General features: G+C 38.2%; 1 protein-coding gene and 1 non-coding gene across 2 annotated transcripts; one reads left to right on the forward strand and one right to left on the reverse strand.

Moving 5' to 3' along the window:
• Positions 1-915: 915 nt before the first annotated feature.
• Positions 916-987, forward strand: TRNAP-AGG. The gene has a single exon. It is a non-coding gene; the product is annotated as a tRNA-Pro (tRNA).
• A 575-nt stretch (positions 988-1562) lies between these two features.
• LOC113282011 (tryptamine hydroxycinnamoyltransferase 1-like) lies at positions 1563-3316 on the reverse strand. Its single transcript, XM_026530929.1, has one exon. The coding sequence runs from the start codon at positions 3112-3114 to the stop codon at positions 1762-1764; it is 1353 nt and encodes a 450-aa protein (XP_026386714.1). The 5' UTR covers positions 3115-3316; the 3' UTR covers positions 1563-1761.
• Positions 3317-17778: the final 14462 nt, after the last annotated feature.

Genomic DNA, 17778 nt, shown 5'->3' on the forward strand with positions numbered 1-17778 from the left:
GCTTCAGTACAGACCAAGGGGTTGATCAGCTTATTGGAGCGTGACACGTTTCTTATAGATATGCCTCGTGGATTTTGCAAGAAAAAAAGCAGGGAACCATTGGTAAAAGCACCGGAAACAAACTCATAATTTGGAACACCCAATATAGAGGTAAGGTAAAGGTAATTATTAAAAAAAAATAAAAAAATAATCCATCCGAAGAAGGAAATAAGACTAACCATGGTTTGAAAGTAACCATCCATGCATGAGTCCTTTTATCACTTGAACAATTCTGCATGTGCTTGTATTAAGATTGCAAAGGAATAGCCTTGATCATTTTGTCTCACCAGCAACACACCTCTTATGCAATTAATGATGGACTTGTTCCATTATCAGTTTGTTTCCCGGATACCCGATGGGGATAGGAAAGCCGCATGAGGGAAGAATCAGAATGTGGCAGATCAGGGAGATGATCAGCTTGGAGATTGTTCAGAGGTTTATTAGCAGCCACGAAATCAAGGAGCTCAGTGTCATCGTCAACTTCAACTACTTTCGTATTTGTAGATAACAATCCAAGTATCTCTCTCCAACATAGAAGCCACCCCATGCATGGCACAGCAATAACATTCATCTGATCCATTTTTCTCTTCTACTTGCCAAGAGAGACGATGGAATCAAACCTCAAAGATTTGCAGAGTTTTGAGAAACCCTAATTTTAGCTTAGATCGATTTTTATTTTGTTTTTTCTGGTCTAAATAATAGGGTCCGTATTACGTTATTATTTATATACGCGCTGTTTTGGTTTGGTTATTTGAGTCATAGAGGGAATATACATACCCTATCTAAAGTTAGACTAAGAAAGATAAAGGGATTTTGATTTAGCACAGCTTGTATATTTAGACTAACAAATATTAATACTGAAATAATACCAACAAAGGGCAATTGGTCTAGTGGTATGATTCTCGCTTAGGGTGCGAGAGGTCCCGAGTTCAATTCTCTGATTGCCCCCAATTTCTTCTTATTACTTTTTTTTTTTTGGCTTGTTGGCCCCAAACTTCTGGTCACTAAGAATGAAGGCAAACAGCTGCAAGATATTCCCAAGAACTGAAAGTATGAAACCTTATATGGTGTGAGATCCTCCCGGTCTTCATCCCTTTTGATTCATGTAGTTTTTTGATTTTAAAGTTGGAGGTCTAGTAGGTTTATGTACCCTACATTTTCTGTATGTTTTCTTTGTTCTTTCTCAATAAATCCTTCCTTTGTCTTTGCCCTCCTATAAGCCGAGAAAACACCATAGAAAATGTTCGAGGAACAATAATTTCAAATCTCTGGTGCCACCCTATGTATAATGTGTCCTCCAAAATGCTTAGCCATCTTAACATGAATCCTTACGAAATCTTATATGTCGGCAACTCCATAGCCGCGGAGTACTAACCAGAGTTTCATTGACCTGAATATCTCGTGCCTATGGCTGCAATATTTTCAGAGGCTTTTGCTCAGCCATCAAGCTCGAGTAGTTTGTAATATAGAAACAAGGTTGTACTCAGTGTACCTAGTCCTGATACAGGTGTCCATGATGCCAGTTTTTGAGGAGAATCAAGTCTATAGAATTGATATAGTTTCCGGATCATGGAGAAGACAACCTTAAGTTCTTAACCACTTTATTGAATACAATATATTATTGAACAAAGAAAATAAAAATAACACAGCAATTTGCAATACCGGCCACTGGAGAGAGTTTCCCATTGATAAAGTGAGCGATCGATGTAGTTAGCTATCTTCTTAAAGAGAGGAACATGAGAGTTTGCCATCGATAGAGTGAGCGATCTTCTTAAAAAGAGAAACATGATTGGCGAATAGAGTAAGTTTTACATCCACCCTTCCATCTGCAGGTACAAAAATCACCATTCCTTCAAATGGAGTAATGGGCGGAACTAGTGCACAAGGACTTCCACTACCAAAATCAATATCATGAACTGGAAAGCCCAACCAACTAGTCACTTGCAAATTAGGACACAGAGTGCTTCCCGGTTCAGATGTCGTCTCTTGCAACTCGTCATCTTCATATACCGCTGCTCCAAAATCAATAAATGATTTAAAGTACCTATCGTTGACATGACTGACTTCATCAGAAATCACTTGGGCGATATATGCATGAGTCTCATTTAATAGTTCCTTTATCTTCATTTTTGGATAAGCCCAAAGTACCAGGTTACCAAAATACTCCATGGGTACAGCTGGTTCAGATATTCGTGTTCTTCCATCCACTGCTATCCTCACCTGACTCGACTCTTCTAGGCCGAGTCCTCTAACCTGAGTTACCTTCTTCCATACATGCGAAAGCAAACACACAAAAGTACTGTATCTTTGATCGGGGTTATTGTTCACCATAACTTTAAGCTTGTTTATAAACTCAACAGAGTAATTAATAATCACAGTTTCAAGTGAAGAAGAGATCACTGGAGTAGTTTTGAGATTAATACTAGTCTTTTTGAACTCAATTGAACCATGATCAAATTCAACTCTAGGTGGGTTTCTTGGTTGGGAAACAGCAAGTCGATCATGATAAGGAAGTAGATCTATGTCAAAACCACGTACCAATCTAGACCATGAAACGAAGAAAGAACCAAAGATGGATTGGCCATCAGCAACACGATGATGAACAGTAAAGCCCAAAACTAGGCCTCCACATGCGTACCGATTAAGTTGGATCTGACACAGCTCTTCAACTCCTTTAGCAGGTGGAAGAAGCTGACTGCTAGCTTCTGATGTATCGAATGGGAGTTGCTCAGCCAGCACAGTAGGAAAGTAAGTTTCAATTATGCGAACTCCGGCGTTATTTAAAACGATACATGTTCGGCGTAGATTATCAGTTGCTAACCTTCCGGCCAAGTGTGGGTAATGAACAAGAACTTCTGAGAGTGCATCTTTCAAGACTTCATTTGATGGAATTGGGGGTTTAAATACCAAATAAAAACATACATGAGAATCATGAGTAACTTTATCAAAGATTGTAAGCGGGACAATTTCATACGAACTGATATTATCGGATTGCTGTTCAACACTAGATCTAGATGATGTTGAAGAAGAAGAATAGTGCTTTAAGATCGCATTGCTGGTCAATGCCTTGTCCATATTTGAAAAAACAGAAAAGGTGCGATGTAAGAAACTATGATTCTTTAAATCGAGAAAAATACTTGTCTACACAAAGGATGCATTATCTTTTGATTTTTTTTTCTTCTAGACGCGTTAGACATGCACAAAGCAGACCCACCCCACCGACGCTTCCCTTGAACTAGAACTGCAAATAGAATGCAACGTGTCATTGTGACTCAGAAAAAAACAAACAACCTAGGAGCTAAGAAAGATAAAATGCTATGGTTCTTTAGATCTACTAATTTGGGGTTCAGCCGTATTTGTTAGTTCATTCGAGTTAATGCGCTTTCACTGTATAAAGATAGGTGGTTGAGGGCCGGACTGAGAGGACACTCCACCAGACAGCACCTAAAGCCTCCGCACAAAAGGGACCCCCATAATTTTAATTTCCTTTAATGCACCGAGCTGATAACTTTCATGTCAAGACCTTGTGTCGTGTAGTTGGGGAAAATCTCACGACTACACCCAATGAGATGATAATAACACAAAGTCTAAGTCATGAGAATCAACTTAAACATTAATAAGATTATACACCACTTTGATATAGTATGATCTTTCGTGAACACTTTGTATTGAATGTGCGATGTTCTTACAATGATTACAAAGGTATTTGATATACAACAATGGAAGAAATAAAGCTTGGAGTGAATTTTAATGGCTTCTCTCTTTTTTCTATTGGTGTTTCTTAGCTCTCTTATTTGACTGAATTCTATCACCAACAACCTGCCCCTCTCTCCTTGTCATTTGAATCCTTATATAGGCAAATACATCAGTAGAAGACAACTGATGATCACCTGCAAAATCTCTGTTAGCTGATCTTATTTCAGTTTGTCTTATTCGCCAGGCTTTGGGAAGATGTCGCTATCTTCTCGCGTTGCTATTTCATGTTCTTCGTGATAAATGTCGCCTTGTATTCATCGCGTAGTTGCTCTTCGTGCTTCTTCCTCGTTGTCGCGTAATTACTCTTCGCCTAATTTCTTTCTTCTTTGTGTTGATGATTGTCTTAGTTAGGGCGAGGTTATGTACTTGCTCTGTGCGATATTTCGCCCCTACATTTTGCCTCTTCTCGCATTGTTCTTATAAGGTGGAATAATGTGAGAATCCCAGCTTCGTATTTGTGATTTTTTACCCGACAGTTTTCCGGTTTTCCCGTATAATTACTTCCACGTGCAGTAACTCTTCCTCTTCTCGATTGACACATCTAGGTTTCCATTTTGACCGGTTACTGCTACAGTCGGTTCACATGATTTAATAAATACTTCTGGAGAGAGACAGAAACTCATCTTCGTCTCTTTCATCTTATTTCTCCTTCTTCTTTGTTTCAAGGACCTACCCCTGTGAAATTTTTTCTTTTGCAAGATTTGTCGTTATGTCAAGCCAATCCGCTGTTCCTTCTTCTACTGAATCCCCCCACCCCCCGTTAAGTACTTATGTTTTGCTTGAATTTCTAACGATCAGTTGAGCTGTTTTGAGTTTTTCTGCTGCCGTTGTGAGTGTTTTTGGTGTTTATCCTAATCTTAGTATTCCCATACTCGAATCTTTTGCTTTAGACCCATTCTGTCCAAGCCTCCGGTAAACCCTGCTGGTGATCGGAAAAAGGTTGCGAAGAATGATCCTCGCAAGCGGAAGTTGTCGCATGGTAGGGAGGGCTCTCTTCAAAAAAGAAGGAGTAGTGGGTCTCTCGTACACATTGTGAGTCCATTGACAATGATGCCTGTCGCTGCTGCTGCGCCAGCTAAAGGTGAGATGACAACTAGTTTTTCTCCTCAGCCTTTATCTACATTGGCTCCTGATCGCGCTTTGGAAAATTATGCCATATCTTGTTCTTCTCCTGAGACTGTTGCTGCAAAAGAAGAACAGGTAGCAGGAGTTGGTGCGACTAATGCAGCTGCTGAAGCTTCGCAATGGTCTAGCTTAATTTCTATTGCATTGGGTTTGTCGCCTCTAAAGACTGAGTCTGAGTCGTCTCAACTTTCCAGGCGCGATAAACGTACTACTGTCGAATCTGAGGTTTGTTCTTCTTTTTTGTGTTTATTTCTTTTCCCGTTCGTCTTGGTTCTGATGCTTTTGGCATTGTAGGATTTTCGTCGTCGTTTGGTTCAAGTTGAGAAACTTAGCAAGGTTGAGGAGATCATTGATGGCTTGAGGAGGCAGTTATCCGAGCTATCTTCTGGAGAGAGTGATGTTGCTAAGCTCCGTACGAAGAATGAAGATCTTAAAGGTGAGATTCTGTGTATTCTTTATTTTCTCGCATGCTTTTCTTTCGCACCATCCTTCTTGATTCTTAGGCCTTTCGTAATTAAGCTTTAAACCGAAAACGTACATCTTAACGATATGAGTTTGAATTTGCCGCAAATGACGCTCGAGGTGAATGCGACGCCCTTAAAGCTCAAATTACTCAGTTGGAGAGTGATCGTATGAGTTTACGTGATCGAGTGGTGGGTCTCCAAATTGATAATTCTGGTTGGCGTGCTCGTTCGGATTAGCATTGTTCCTTGTCTGGTCAGCTTGCCAGGTCTCTAGAGGTGTCCAATATGCTAAATCGCTCTATTCTTGACGAGAATCGAACCTTGTCTGATGACGTTCGCAGTTTGAAGAATAACAAGCTTTCTTTTGATGGTGCGTATTATAGGCTTTCTAGGGACCGTAATTTATTGGAGAGTTCCCTTCAATCTCAGAAGGATGTGTCAAACGATCTGGCGTCAAAGTTAGCGAGATTGTCGAAGGAAAAGGATGAAGCCTGCTAGATCAGAGATAAAGCTTTAGAAGATCTTCAGTTGTTTCGAAATGCCAACCATCATCCTGTAATTTCGCATGATCTTCGTGTAGTTGTTTTGCAGAATAAAGGTAGTCGCGAAGGCTTCCATAATTGTTTCCTCAGTCTTGCTTTCCTTCTTAATTTCTATTGTTCTGACACTTGTTTTTCGCAGAGGAAGTAGTCGTGTTGAAGAAGAATCTCGCGACCTCCCAGGAGGGTCTGGCTAAAGCTTTTAAGGAGAGGGATTCTGCTTCTCGACAATTTTCTTCATCTTCTCGCTTAGCAGCTGAAGTTTCACAGGAGCGCGATGATTTGAGAAAGGCCAAGGAATAGCTGGAGCATTCTTACTCTACTTTGGATCAAGAGTATCAATATTTCGTGGAAAGGGATAATAGGAAATACTCCAAGGTGACCCAGCGTCGCGTAAACGAAGAATATCAGGTCGCAGTCAACTGGGTGTGCGAAAAGCATGGGCTTCCACATAAAGTTTATCCTCAAGTTCCTGTTAGTGACGATGAAGAAGAGGAAAATATGACTGGGGCTTCTCCTTTAGATGACCGTGCTGGGGAATCTGGTCCTGTCGAGCTGGCGATGTCGAGAAAGAAGGGTGAAAATGCGGGGGGTCTAACAACCTCACCCAATATTTCGATCAACAATCTGTATGGACTAACTCTAATATACTTTTATGAGAATTAACTAGACAGTCAGACTCAATCTTAATAAAAAGTATATAAAAAGTATATCAAGGAGTCAATATCTCTATCTATTGATTTAAATCTTACTCAAGCAATCTGCGAGTCTCGATTAAATACAAGAGAAATAAACTTGGATGGTACCAAAGACCAATATCCAAGGATCAATCAATATCCAATCAACAACCAAAGGTTTGATTTCACTATTGATCGATACAACGTACAAGCTGTGATATTTCAATTATATAACAAAATATAATGCGGAATAGAAATAACACAGACACTAAAAATTTTGTTAACGAGGAAACCGCAAATGCAGAAAAACCCCGGAACCTAGTCCATATTGAACACCACACTGTATTAAGCCGATACAGATACTAGCATACTACAAACTAACTTCGATCTAGACTGTAGTTGAGCCCTAATCAATCTCAGACTGATTCAAGGTACAGTTACGCTCCTTACGTCTCTGATCCCAGCATGATACTACGCACTTGATTCCCTTATCTGATCTCACCCAAAAATGGTTAATTCACAAATGGTTAACCAATGGTTAGCCATATGAGTTCTTTCATATTAACCATATCCATCTTTCTCATAACTAGTTCAAATGACTTATAAGAACTAGTTCAAGAGTTGTTCAATTGCTTAGGTTTTTATACATAGACACAATTGAAACAAAATCGGTTTGATTCATTTGAATCAATTCATGAACAATATACCCACGGTTTGCAAAGATTGCATTCCTTATAATATATTGTTTTTAGTCCATCAACTACCAATTTGAGAAATAACTAGCTTGGGTACGCGTACGGGTATGCGTGCCTTAGCTACCGAATTTTGTGTTAGTTTTAGTTTCCAAACTCAGCAGACTTTTTCGGGTGAAAAAGTTCCGCCAGTACGCGTACGGGTACGCGTACCTAAGGTGTCTGGTTTTTGAGTTCGTAAACTTCAAACTCAGCAGATTTTCACGGACGTGAATTTCTGCTAGTACGCGTACCCAACCTATCTCCTTCACCAATACCGCATGCACATATAGGCACGCACTTGGTTTTCGGCACATGGATTTATACACTAATGTGCGAACACACTATATGCTTACATCCATAGGTGGTTACATATTCTCAACTCTACATTTCAATCGTTGAAACATTCTTCTATAATGTTATAACAGTCGTTAGACATAAAAAATTGACTATCATCATCAAAGCTATTTTCAAGATTGAAACGTTATCATGACTTTCGTCGCGGGTGAATATGAAGATGGTTAAAGCAAAATCTTACCAACACGTATTTCGAGAAAAAGATAGGCGAGTAAACTCGTCTCGAAATAGCAAATGTGTATGTATGAAAACTATCATACTTATACGACATTTGTCTCAAGAATAGGAGATAGAGCAGATAGACTTTTGAGTGACAAGATGAGTTCAAGTCTCCACATACCTTTTGGTCGGATGAAGTTCCACTGGTTCCTTGAGTAGTTCTTCGTCTTTGCAAGATAATCTCCATGGAGTTTGTAGCTCAACTATTCCTAACTATCCTAGACCGAGACTTAGTCATAAGTATACTAGAAATCAAGACATATAGTTTTGATAACTAATATTGACAAACATGCTTGAGATAGCAACGCATGCGATTTCGACCGAGCAATGCTCTAACAAAGGGGATGTCTTAAGCCAGCGAGTCTCTGATGTTGTTGATACCTCAGCTCAAGCTGCTCATATTCCCGAGGTTGCAAACTCTTCACAGGATGTTCTTGATGTTGTCTCTTCTTAGGTTTCCTTTTTTTCCCTATTCGCAATCATCTCCAACTTGTTCTTTGTTCTGGGTGCTCCCAAGCTTGGGGTGGGGGGGGGGGGGGGGGATTTGGCTTTGACTATCTCTTTTATTTATGTACTTAAGATATGAAACAAGTGATTTTGGTTTTTATTTAATCTTAGCATGTTTCTAAATATTTGACTGAGGGGGTGGGAAGCATATAAGTTTTAGTATTCCCATACTTGCCTCTGCTTCCCACCTCTGAGGGAAGTTAAACATCTCAATTTATCGTGCAAACATTGTTCTTTGCGAGTTATATCATGCTTTCTAAAGGGAACATCATGTGAGAAATAGATTTTAGTTTTCGCAAATATCAATAAATGCCAGAAACAAAAACTAAATGTATGCTAACTATTTATTCTGCGACTTGTGTGTGCGAGGGATTTTATCGCATATTAGGAGCTTAATGTGTGTGTGTGTGCGAAGAAGATGTATACTAAATTATATGACGATGTAGATATTTGCTCAGGTGTTTCCTGTTATGTTGTGGTCACTAGAATATTTGAACTTGTAAATTATGTAATACTTAGCTCGAGGGATGTGTCTCCTTCATGCCTCTGTGTATTTCGCATTCCTTTTGCTTGTACGAGTTCGTAGGTCTTATTTTCCTCCTAATTAAGGTCTTATTGCCTCCCCATATAGAGAAATTAAAGGACTTATGGTCGCCTTGGGTAGGGTTTTCAACATTGGAATACGAAATCTCAGTTCCATGTGTTCTTGTGAGTCATTGGCCATCGATCTCACCTTAACTGTGTTAGTATTTTACCTCCTCAGGTTGTATGCACGACAATATACCAGGCCTTAGATACTCCCACGATTAAGAAGCCCCAATACATTGTCGTCTTTGACATAATCATCTCCCTAGTAGAGGGTGTCGTCCATTTATATTCCCCCTAAATCGCCCCTTCAAAGAAGTCACCCCTAACCTTTTCAGTTGGGATCATCTCATCCAGTTATGCAACGACCAGTGTTGTCATGATTTCTTGCCTTTCGCCTATGTGGCTCTGGGCGCGAGATCACACCCTAAGTGGGATTTCTTTGGACCAAGTGCAGAACCATGCCATGCCATATACTATCTCCACTGGCTATGTTTCGACACCCCTTACCGGAGAAATTTTCGTTGAGTGGTTCGTTCTCAGTGGCTTCCAACGCAGAGGCATTTCACCCCGATAAGTAACTTCTCCAGGATGCCCCAAATGTGACGCGCGTTAGGGCTTATGGTCGCCTCTTACGTGATCGTGCTAAAACGCCGTCGCACGACCACGTGAACTAAGTTGACACGCCACAATCGTATTCTCAGCCTCCCTAGCTAGTTAGAGGTTTTATAATAATAACTTGATGCCCCTATTGAGGTCTTACGAGTAGCTTTGTCGCGGAGACTTTGTTTCTCCTTTGCTTTCTTTCTTATATAAAGAACTTTGCTTCATATTAAAGTTTCTTTGAATCGATACATAGCTTGCTTTCTTTGTTACATCGTTTCGCCATTGTGTTTGATATTTCAGACAATAGCTTTTGCATGACATGTTTCATTGCTTTCGCCTTCAACTATTTTTTTTCCGATATCAACCTTAGTTTCTTGTTGTTGCTCCACGATTTCTCCTTTATCTTTGCTGTTGACTGGGTGGTTGCTGACAGTGTGGCTCATGGTTTCGCCATACCGTGTCTTCCATCTTGATACCAAATATTTTAGGCTTTCGCCTCGTTCTCTCTTCAGATTGAACAGAATGTTCCTTCCCGTTTTGAGCAATTCGAGTTGTGCAAGAGTATTCATTAACATTTCTTGCAATGAGTTGTTAGTCTTCTGATGGTGCTCATACTCTGTTGTTTCATTCAATTCCATCATCTTTTCGGGGACTAAACTTTGTGATTGATTAGCTTTGCGAGGCATTCTCATTTCACTATTCTTCAATATTTTTTTTTATCTTTCGCAAGTATGCGCTCGCGCCAGTCGTCCCAGATTCGGGTTGGTCCTTTGCTTTTTGCCTTAGATTTTTGCTCCGATGCTCATTCTTCGTAGTCTGATTCTCTTCTCCCATCCTTATTATATTGATCATCAGCCTCTCTGCTCTCTTATCATCTTTCACATTCTTCTTCTGTTTCTCTTTTAATTTTTTCTTTCCCTCATATTGTTTCACATCCGCTTCGTTACATCTCTTCGCGTTGATGCAGTCTCCCATGATCTCTCCAATTCCTGACGGCATGGGGAATCGAATATGTCTATGAAAGGTTTACGCGACTCCCATAACCCCATGAATCCAGGGTCTCTCGATGATGGCATTATATGGAGACTCTACATTCACGACACAGAATGTGACTATCGTTTCTAGGGTTCCTGCGGGAATGACCAAGGTAATCTCTCCCTTTGGCCTCGATGCGACACTGTTGAACCTGTAGATCGTGTATGTGGATGGAATCAGGTCATAATCGTTGTATCCCATAGTTCTGAACGCGTGGTAGGACAATATATCAACTGAACTTCCATTATCCACTAGGATTTTGTTAATTATCCATGGTCTCCCCTTCTCGTCTTCACTTTCTTCCCATTTGGAGTGTGGTTGCATAGTCATGGTGACTACTAGAGGATCAGAGTACATTCCTGCTCCTGTTGGCGTGTCCTATGTTGAGAAGGAAATTGGTTGTTTCTGCCATTCTTCGAGTGCGCAGCTCTTGGTTACCAGTTGAATTTCCTCGCCGTTTCGATCCCTTTTGTAAACCCGGCTTAAAACATTATTGTGGAAGTTGCTGATGTCTTTAGTGGAGAGAATGATTGAATTTATCTTCCTTGAATATTGTCCAATTTCAATGCGATGGATGGTAGCTGGATGCTGATGTGGCGGCGCCCTTAGTAGTTCACGTGTCTCTAGAAATTGATTCAACCTTCCTCTCTCAATTAATCCCAGCAAAATTCGTCGCACATTTCTGCACACTGCAGTTCCATGACCATGGAACCGGTTGAAAAAGCATGGGTCTAACAACCACATCCAATAATTCGTTTGGCAATCTGTATGGACAAACTCCAATATACTTTCAAGAGAATCAACTAGAAAGTCAGACTCAATCTTAAGAAAAGTATATCAAAGAGTTATATCTCAATTTCTCAATTCAATCTGCAATCAAATAAATAGGAATTTGCGATCCCTATTGAATATAAGAAATAACTTGGACGGTATCAAAAACCAATATCCAAGTGTCAATCAATTTAATCAACAAACCAAAGGTCGGATTCATAATTGATTGAACTTACGTACAACCTGTGATATTTCAATTATATAAACAAATATAATGCGGAAAAGAAATAACACAAACACCAGAAATTTTGTTAAGGAGGAAACCGCAAATGCAGAAAAACCACGGGACCTAGTCCAGAATAAACACACATTGATTATAAGTTGTTACACCAATTTCGTACTACCTATTCGGACTAGATGTAATACCTGCTTCAGCACAAATAGAACTCCTAGCACAACACCGATTGTCTTTAGGAATTCTTCTTGTAAATTTTCTAGCAGAACCCAATGCTCTCTTTAGAAGATACAATAATACGATTGATACGATTCGATATTTTGTTTGCAAAAAACACCGATTTGATTTCCCTTTAGATGTAAATCAAGGTTTTGGAAATCTTGTGTTTATTTTGATAAAAAAAATTACTAGGTAAAAGTAATATCAAAACAAACTTGTAGATCAGGGATTATTATACTCTTCAATAAAGGAAGAGAAACCTAATGATTCTACAAAAATAACAACTAGAATAAATCTAGAGATATCTTGGTTAAAACTTCTTAAGGATTTTTACGAGATACCTTAATCAAAGTTTTATTTCTAGCTTCCGATTTCGATTAACAAGTGGTATACGATCGGAAACTGAAATCTATCAAAACCTAGGGTTTATGATCAACAACTCTTGAATGGTTTTATATCAGAAGAGAAAACCTTAGAATAAACAAGAGGTGGAAAACCTAGATTACAAGTTGTATAATCAATCACAAAGATTAATCCAACTCAGCTTTGTGATCCGCAATACAAAGACTTTTATCTCACTCTTGTTCACGAAGAACAGAAGACATGGAAAACAACCTTATGAAGCTTACACCAATTTTCCAAAGGGGATGAAAACGTGTAGCACTCATGAACCCTTTATTTATAGTGAACAATAACTTGGAAGCTACGCAAAGCTATTTTCCTTTTTCAAGACTCTTCTAATTTTGGGAGTCTTTCCTAAGTTACAAACTATTGCCAAATAATTAAATAAATAATTAATTAACAAATATTGTATTTATGTGAATAAATCACATTTTAACTTAGGCAGGAATTAAAAGTTATCACAAACACTTTAATATGGTAATCAAATATGTTTGGATTAATAGCCATCTTGCATAGATAAGGAAACATCACCAACTTGACCAAAAATGCCTTTTAGTCACGTAATTGGGCCCAATTCCGTGAATCGTTACAAACAGTCCATGGATTGTTTCCTAATAACGAACTGTTACAATTACAGCAACACTTATAATTGTTACTTTAATAAATCACTCATAACTTCATCGTTATAACTCAGAATTGAGTGATTCTTGGCTCGTTGAATTTGTAAGCTCATTCACTGTAATACGAGAATCTGTCCAGGGATAAAGGTTATTGTCACAAAAGTCGTTTCTTAAATAACCTCAAGTATATATACATAAATGTACATTAACCGTCATCGGAATTGTTCCATAGAGTGAGCATTTGTTTCGATAGATTAGAAAGGTAGAATTGAACAAGAATCCAAATGAAATCAATTACCACATACCTTTGTTGATGAAGTCCTTGTTGATGTCTTCTTGTAATCTTCAGTCTTCATCCTTAAGAATAGTTCTTCTTAGACCTAATCTAGTCTGAATCTATCTTTAGTATACTAAATCAAGAATGCATTTTGACAACTAAAATTGACAACTAACTTGATATACCAACGCTAGTGGGTTCAACCGAGCAATGCTCAAACAATCTCCCCCTTTGTCAATTTTAGTGACAAAACCATTTTACATATGGATTGTACTTGTTAAAACCATTACAGCTCCAAAATCCAACATGCTTGATTTCCTTGGTTCTTCAACAATGCGTGTGTTCATCCTGTACTTGTTGAGGATCCATCATAGTATTATTACATAGCATCAAAGTTCAATTGTATCACAAATTTGACAATAATACTACGGTGATATGTATCACTCCCCCTAAGTCAATACTCCATCTCACACGGAAACCACTCCCCCTTACATAATGTTCCGGAAACCATATGTATTGTAGTGTGAACTACACATTAATTCTCCCCCGTTTTGTAATATAAATTGGCAAAGGTACAATAACTAGTGGAATCCTCATGTAATTTTCATAGGGGTACTTCATGACCAAAAGAGAACATATCAACTTTACTTTAGATGATATCACAGAGTCGAAAGTTAGTGACTTCATCAAGGAGTTTATTAAGATACAAGTTAACCCCTACATGTTCCACAACCGCTTCTCCCCTCGAAGATATAGCAATTAATCACAAGTTCAATTAAGAACTCCCCCCCATAAAAATGTCATTCCCGAAAAAAACAACAAGCGTGACCTTTCTCCAAGAAGAAGGATTTATATATTGGATTTTAGAAATTCCACAAGGAGATACGAGCTAAAGACCAATCATTGAAAGTCTTTCATGAGATCATGTTACTAAAAAAAATTGAACTACGCAATACACAATATGTAATCATGAAGATCAAGTATTGTGATCATATATTCTAAGATACAAACTTGTATAAACAAGAATTGATATGCTTAGAAGGAAGAATAACCTTTTCCACAAGGATTTACACCAAGAATGGTTACCATAAGTGTATGAAAAGTGTCTTTGACAATAAAAACCAGCATCCAATGGCTTTGATTGTTGCTTCTAACCTGTTATGCTTAAGAATTTAAATCACAAATCAAGTTAGGTAATTAAGAATCATACGTGTGGTATTTAGCCATATTCATCTTAACCATAACTAGTTCAAATGACTCAAATGAACTAGTTAGAGAGTTGTTCAATTGCTTAGATCTTTATAATAGACACAATTGAAACAAAAACGATTTGATTCACTCGAATCAATTCATGAACTTTATACCCACGGTTTGCAATTATGCATTCCTTAGTTTACATAAGTTAAAGTTCACAAATAATCGTTTTTAGAAAATAACCAACTTAAGTACGCGGACTGGTACGCGGACTTAAGTACCCGAAATAAGTTTGTAAATAGTTCACAAACTCCAGCATATTTTCTCGGGAAGAGAACCTCCGAGATACGCGGACTGGGTACGTGTACTTGGTATGCATACTCTAGTTACGGTTTTCCTGAGCAGCAAAGTACGCATACTTTGGTTCAAGGAATAAGGACTTATACATGTATGAGTTACCACACAATGCTTATATCCAACAATGGTTATATAATCTAAACTCTCATTTCAATCATTGAAACATTCTTAGAGGACGTTATATAGTTGTTATTCACAAACCATTTTTCGTCAAAGCCATTTTCAAGTGATTGAAACTAATATGACTTCCGTCACTAGTAAATATGAACTTGGTTAAAGCGAAAGCTTACCAACACATATTTACTAGGGCTTCTTGGTGAGGATGCACTTCCAACACCATCAGGTTGTGTTGAGGTGAACACAATCTTGCTCACCACAGGTATTTGAAACAAAATCATGCATGAACTCTAGAAATTTAACAACTTCCTTGAAACTTTCAATAACTGTTCCATACCTTTTTAAGATGTTATCCCTTGTCGAACTCTTGTCTGGGAGATCATTCTTAATAGTACTCGTTGCTTTATTGATCTTCTTTGGTACCCATTTCTGAGTAGTTTTTGGGGCGACGTATTTCTTTTTCTCCCCAATATAATTATGAAATTTCTTGGAGGGAATACTAGAAGAACTGATATTATGAAACTCAGTTTTTCTCCAGTTTGGAACATCAGATCTTGTCATCTTAACAGAATTAGATCTGGTTTTATCTCGTTTAAGAAATCTGCAATTCATTTGCAAGTGACCTGGTTTTCCACAATAACAATGTTTAGTAGAATGGAAAAAGTTATGTTTAGTGTTACCTGAATGTGTATGTGCTTGCTTTAGAGCTTGAAAGAATTTTCTATTTTCTTCATCGGCAGTTGGCAGAGATACTTCACTTTTGTCAACCGTAGAAGGTTTTTGTTAAGAAGAATTTTTAGCTCTGACAAATTTTACCTCTTTGCAAATACTAGGAGCGTCGATTCCTTCATAGACCAATCCTCGTGTATCACGATGAATTATACATGCTCCCAATATTGAGGTTAATTTATCTGAGCTACTATTTCTAGACAAACTCTCTTTTAAGCTTGAGTTTTATTCTTCCAACCTTTTGACCTTTTAAAGCGCAATAACTAGATCATTCTTGGATGATTCACATTGAACTTTGAGATCTTGTCGTTCCGAATCAAATAACAAGTTCATCTAAATGTTCTCCAAGTTATCTAGCTTTGCTTGAAGAGCAATTTCCCGATCTCGACCTTCGGGAATTTCTTCTTTAAGCTTTCATATTTCGTTAAGATAACCTCCTGCACCAATAGAATCAAGTTGGTCTTGCATGCCTTTATTCCGACAACGAAGTCTGTCATATTTAACTTTCTCACTAAAAATGGTGCTTTCAGCTTCTGAGAGTTTCTGATGACATTATTTAAGAAGATTATTAGAAACTGGATCAACATGGAACACTTCTTCGTCAGAATCAGAATCAGTATCTGAAAGAATTTTTCCAGAAGATAATGCAACCTCGCCTGCGTACTCTTGGTGATTATAATATTTGGGTCCATCATAAAGAGTAGGCAAAGCTGCTGCATATGCCGTTTGTCTACGACTCCAGCTAGGACATAGTGAAGACAAGCTCCCAAAACCACGACAGTTATAGCATTGTACATCATCATTAGGAGATGTTGTAACTTTAGAAAAACTCTTTTTCCTGTCTCTCAAGAGTTTTCTAAATTTTCGTGGAGTAACATCCTTAGTATCTGGCGAACCATATTTATCCTTAGGGGATTCAGAATTGTTTGCAGCTTTAAGAGAAATCACCTCTTTTCTAGATGCGTGTTCATTATCAAAGATCTTTAACTTTCCAACAAGAGTATTTCTGGAGAGTGAGAAAAGATCGTTTGCTTCTTCAATGGCATGTTTCTTAGACTCTGTGAATTTTGCACACAATAACTTTCTCCGGAATAGTTCTTCCTAATGAATATCAGGAGTTAACTATTTGAGAAAGTCTTTGGTTAAACTCATTAAAGGTTTCATCATCAGACATGCGAAGGTTTTCCCAGTCAGAAGCTAGATTTTGAAGCCTTGCTTCTTTCTCCGCGGCATTCCCTTCGAATACGGTTTCTAAGATATCCCAAGCATCTTTAGACTTACTACACGTAGTAACGTGGTGCTGAAGATCTGGGGTAATGGCATGGATGATAGCATTTAATCCGTCAGAATTTTGCTTTGCAGCAAGAATCTCAAGATCATCATAATCACCAATATCCTTTGCAACAGTTACACCGTCTACTGTAACTAATGGAGGATTATAGCCATTGACAACATGAACCCATGATTGAAAATCTCGCCTTGAATAAAAGCACGCATAGAAATTTTCCACCATAAATAGTTCGTTCCATCGAAGGCTGGCGGTACATTTATAGAGATAACACTTTTGTCCATAGAATCAGATTGCTACAAACACAGACTTATGATGTCTTAACGTGTTTGCCTGCTCTGATACCAATTGAGAAAGCGGGGGTCTAACAACCTCACCCAATAATTCGTTTGGCAATCTGTATGGGCTAACTCCAATATACTTTCAAGAGAATCAACTAGACAGTCAGACTCAATCTTAAGAAAAGTATATCAAATAGTTATATCTCAATTTCTCAATTCAATCCGCAATCAAACAAATAGGAATTTGCGAGCCTGATTGAATATAAGAAATAACTTGGACGGTATCAAAAACCAATATCCAAGTGTCAATCAATTTAATAAACAACCCAAAGGTCGGATTCACAATTTATTGAACTTACGTACAACCTGTGATATTTCAATTATATAAACAAATATAATGTGGAAAATAAATAACACAGACACCAGAAATTTTGTTAACGAGGAAACCACAAATGCAGAAAAATCCCGGGACCTAGTCCAGAATAAACACACACTGATTATAAGATATTACACCAATTTACTACTACCTATTCGGACTAGATGTAATACATGCTTCAGCACAAATAGAATTCTTAGCACAACACCGATTGTCTTTAGGAATTCTTCTCGTAAATCTTCTAGCAAAACCCAAGGCTCTCTTTAGAAGAT

Source organism: Papaver somniferum, chromosome 1 (genome assembly GCF_003573695.1).
Source record: "Papaver somniferum cultivar HN1 chromosome 1, ASM357369v1, whole genome shotgun sequence".
NCBI lineage: Eukaryota > Viridiplantae > Streptophyta > Magnoliopsida > Ranunculales > Papaveraceae > Papaver > Papaver somniferum.

Excerpts from the sequence above, each read along its gene's own strand:
- LOC113282011 (XM_026530929.1), bottom strand. The coding sequence starts at position 3,114 with ATGGACAAGGCATTGACCAGCAATGCGATCTTAAAGCACTATTCTTCT.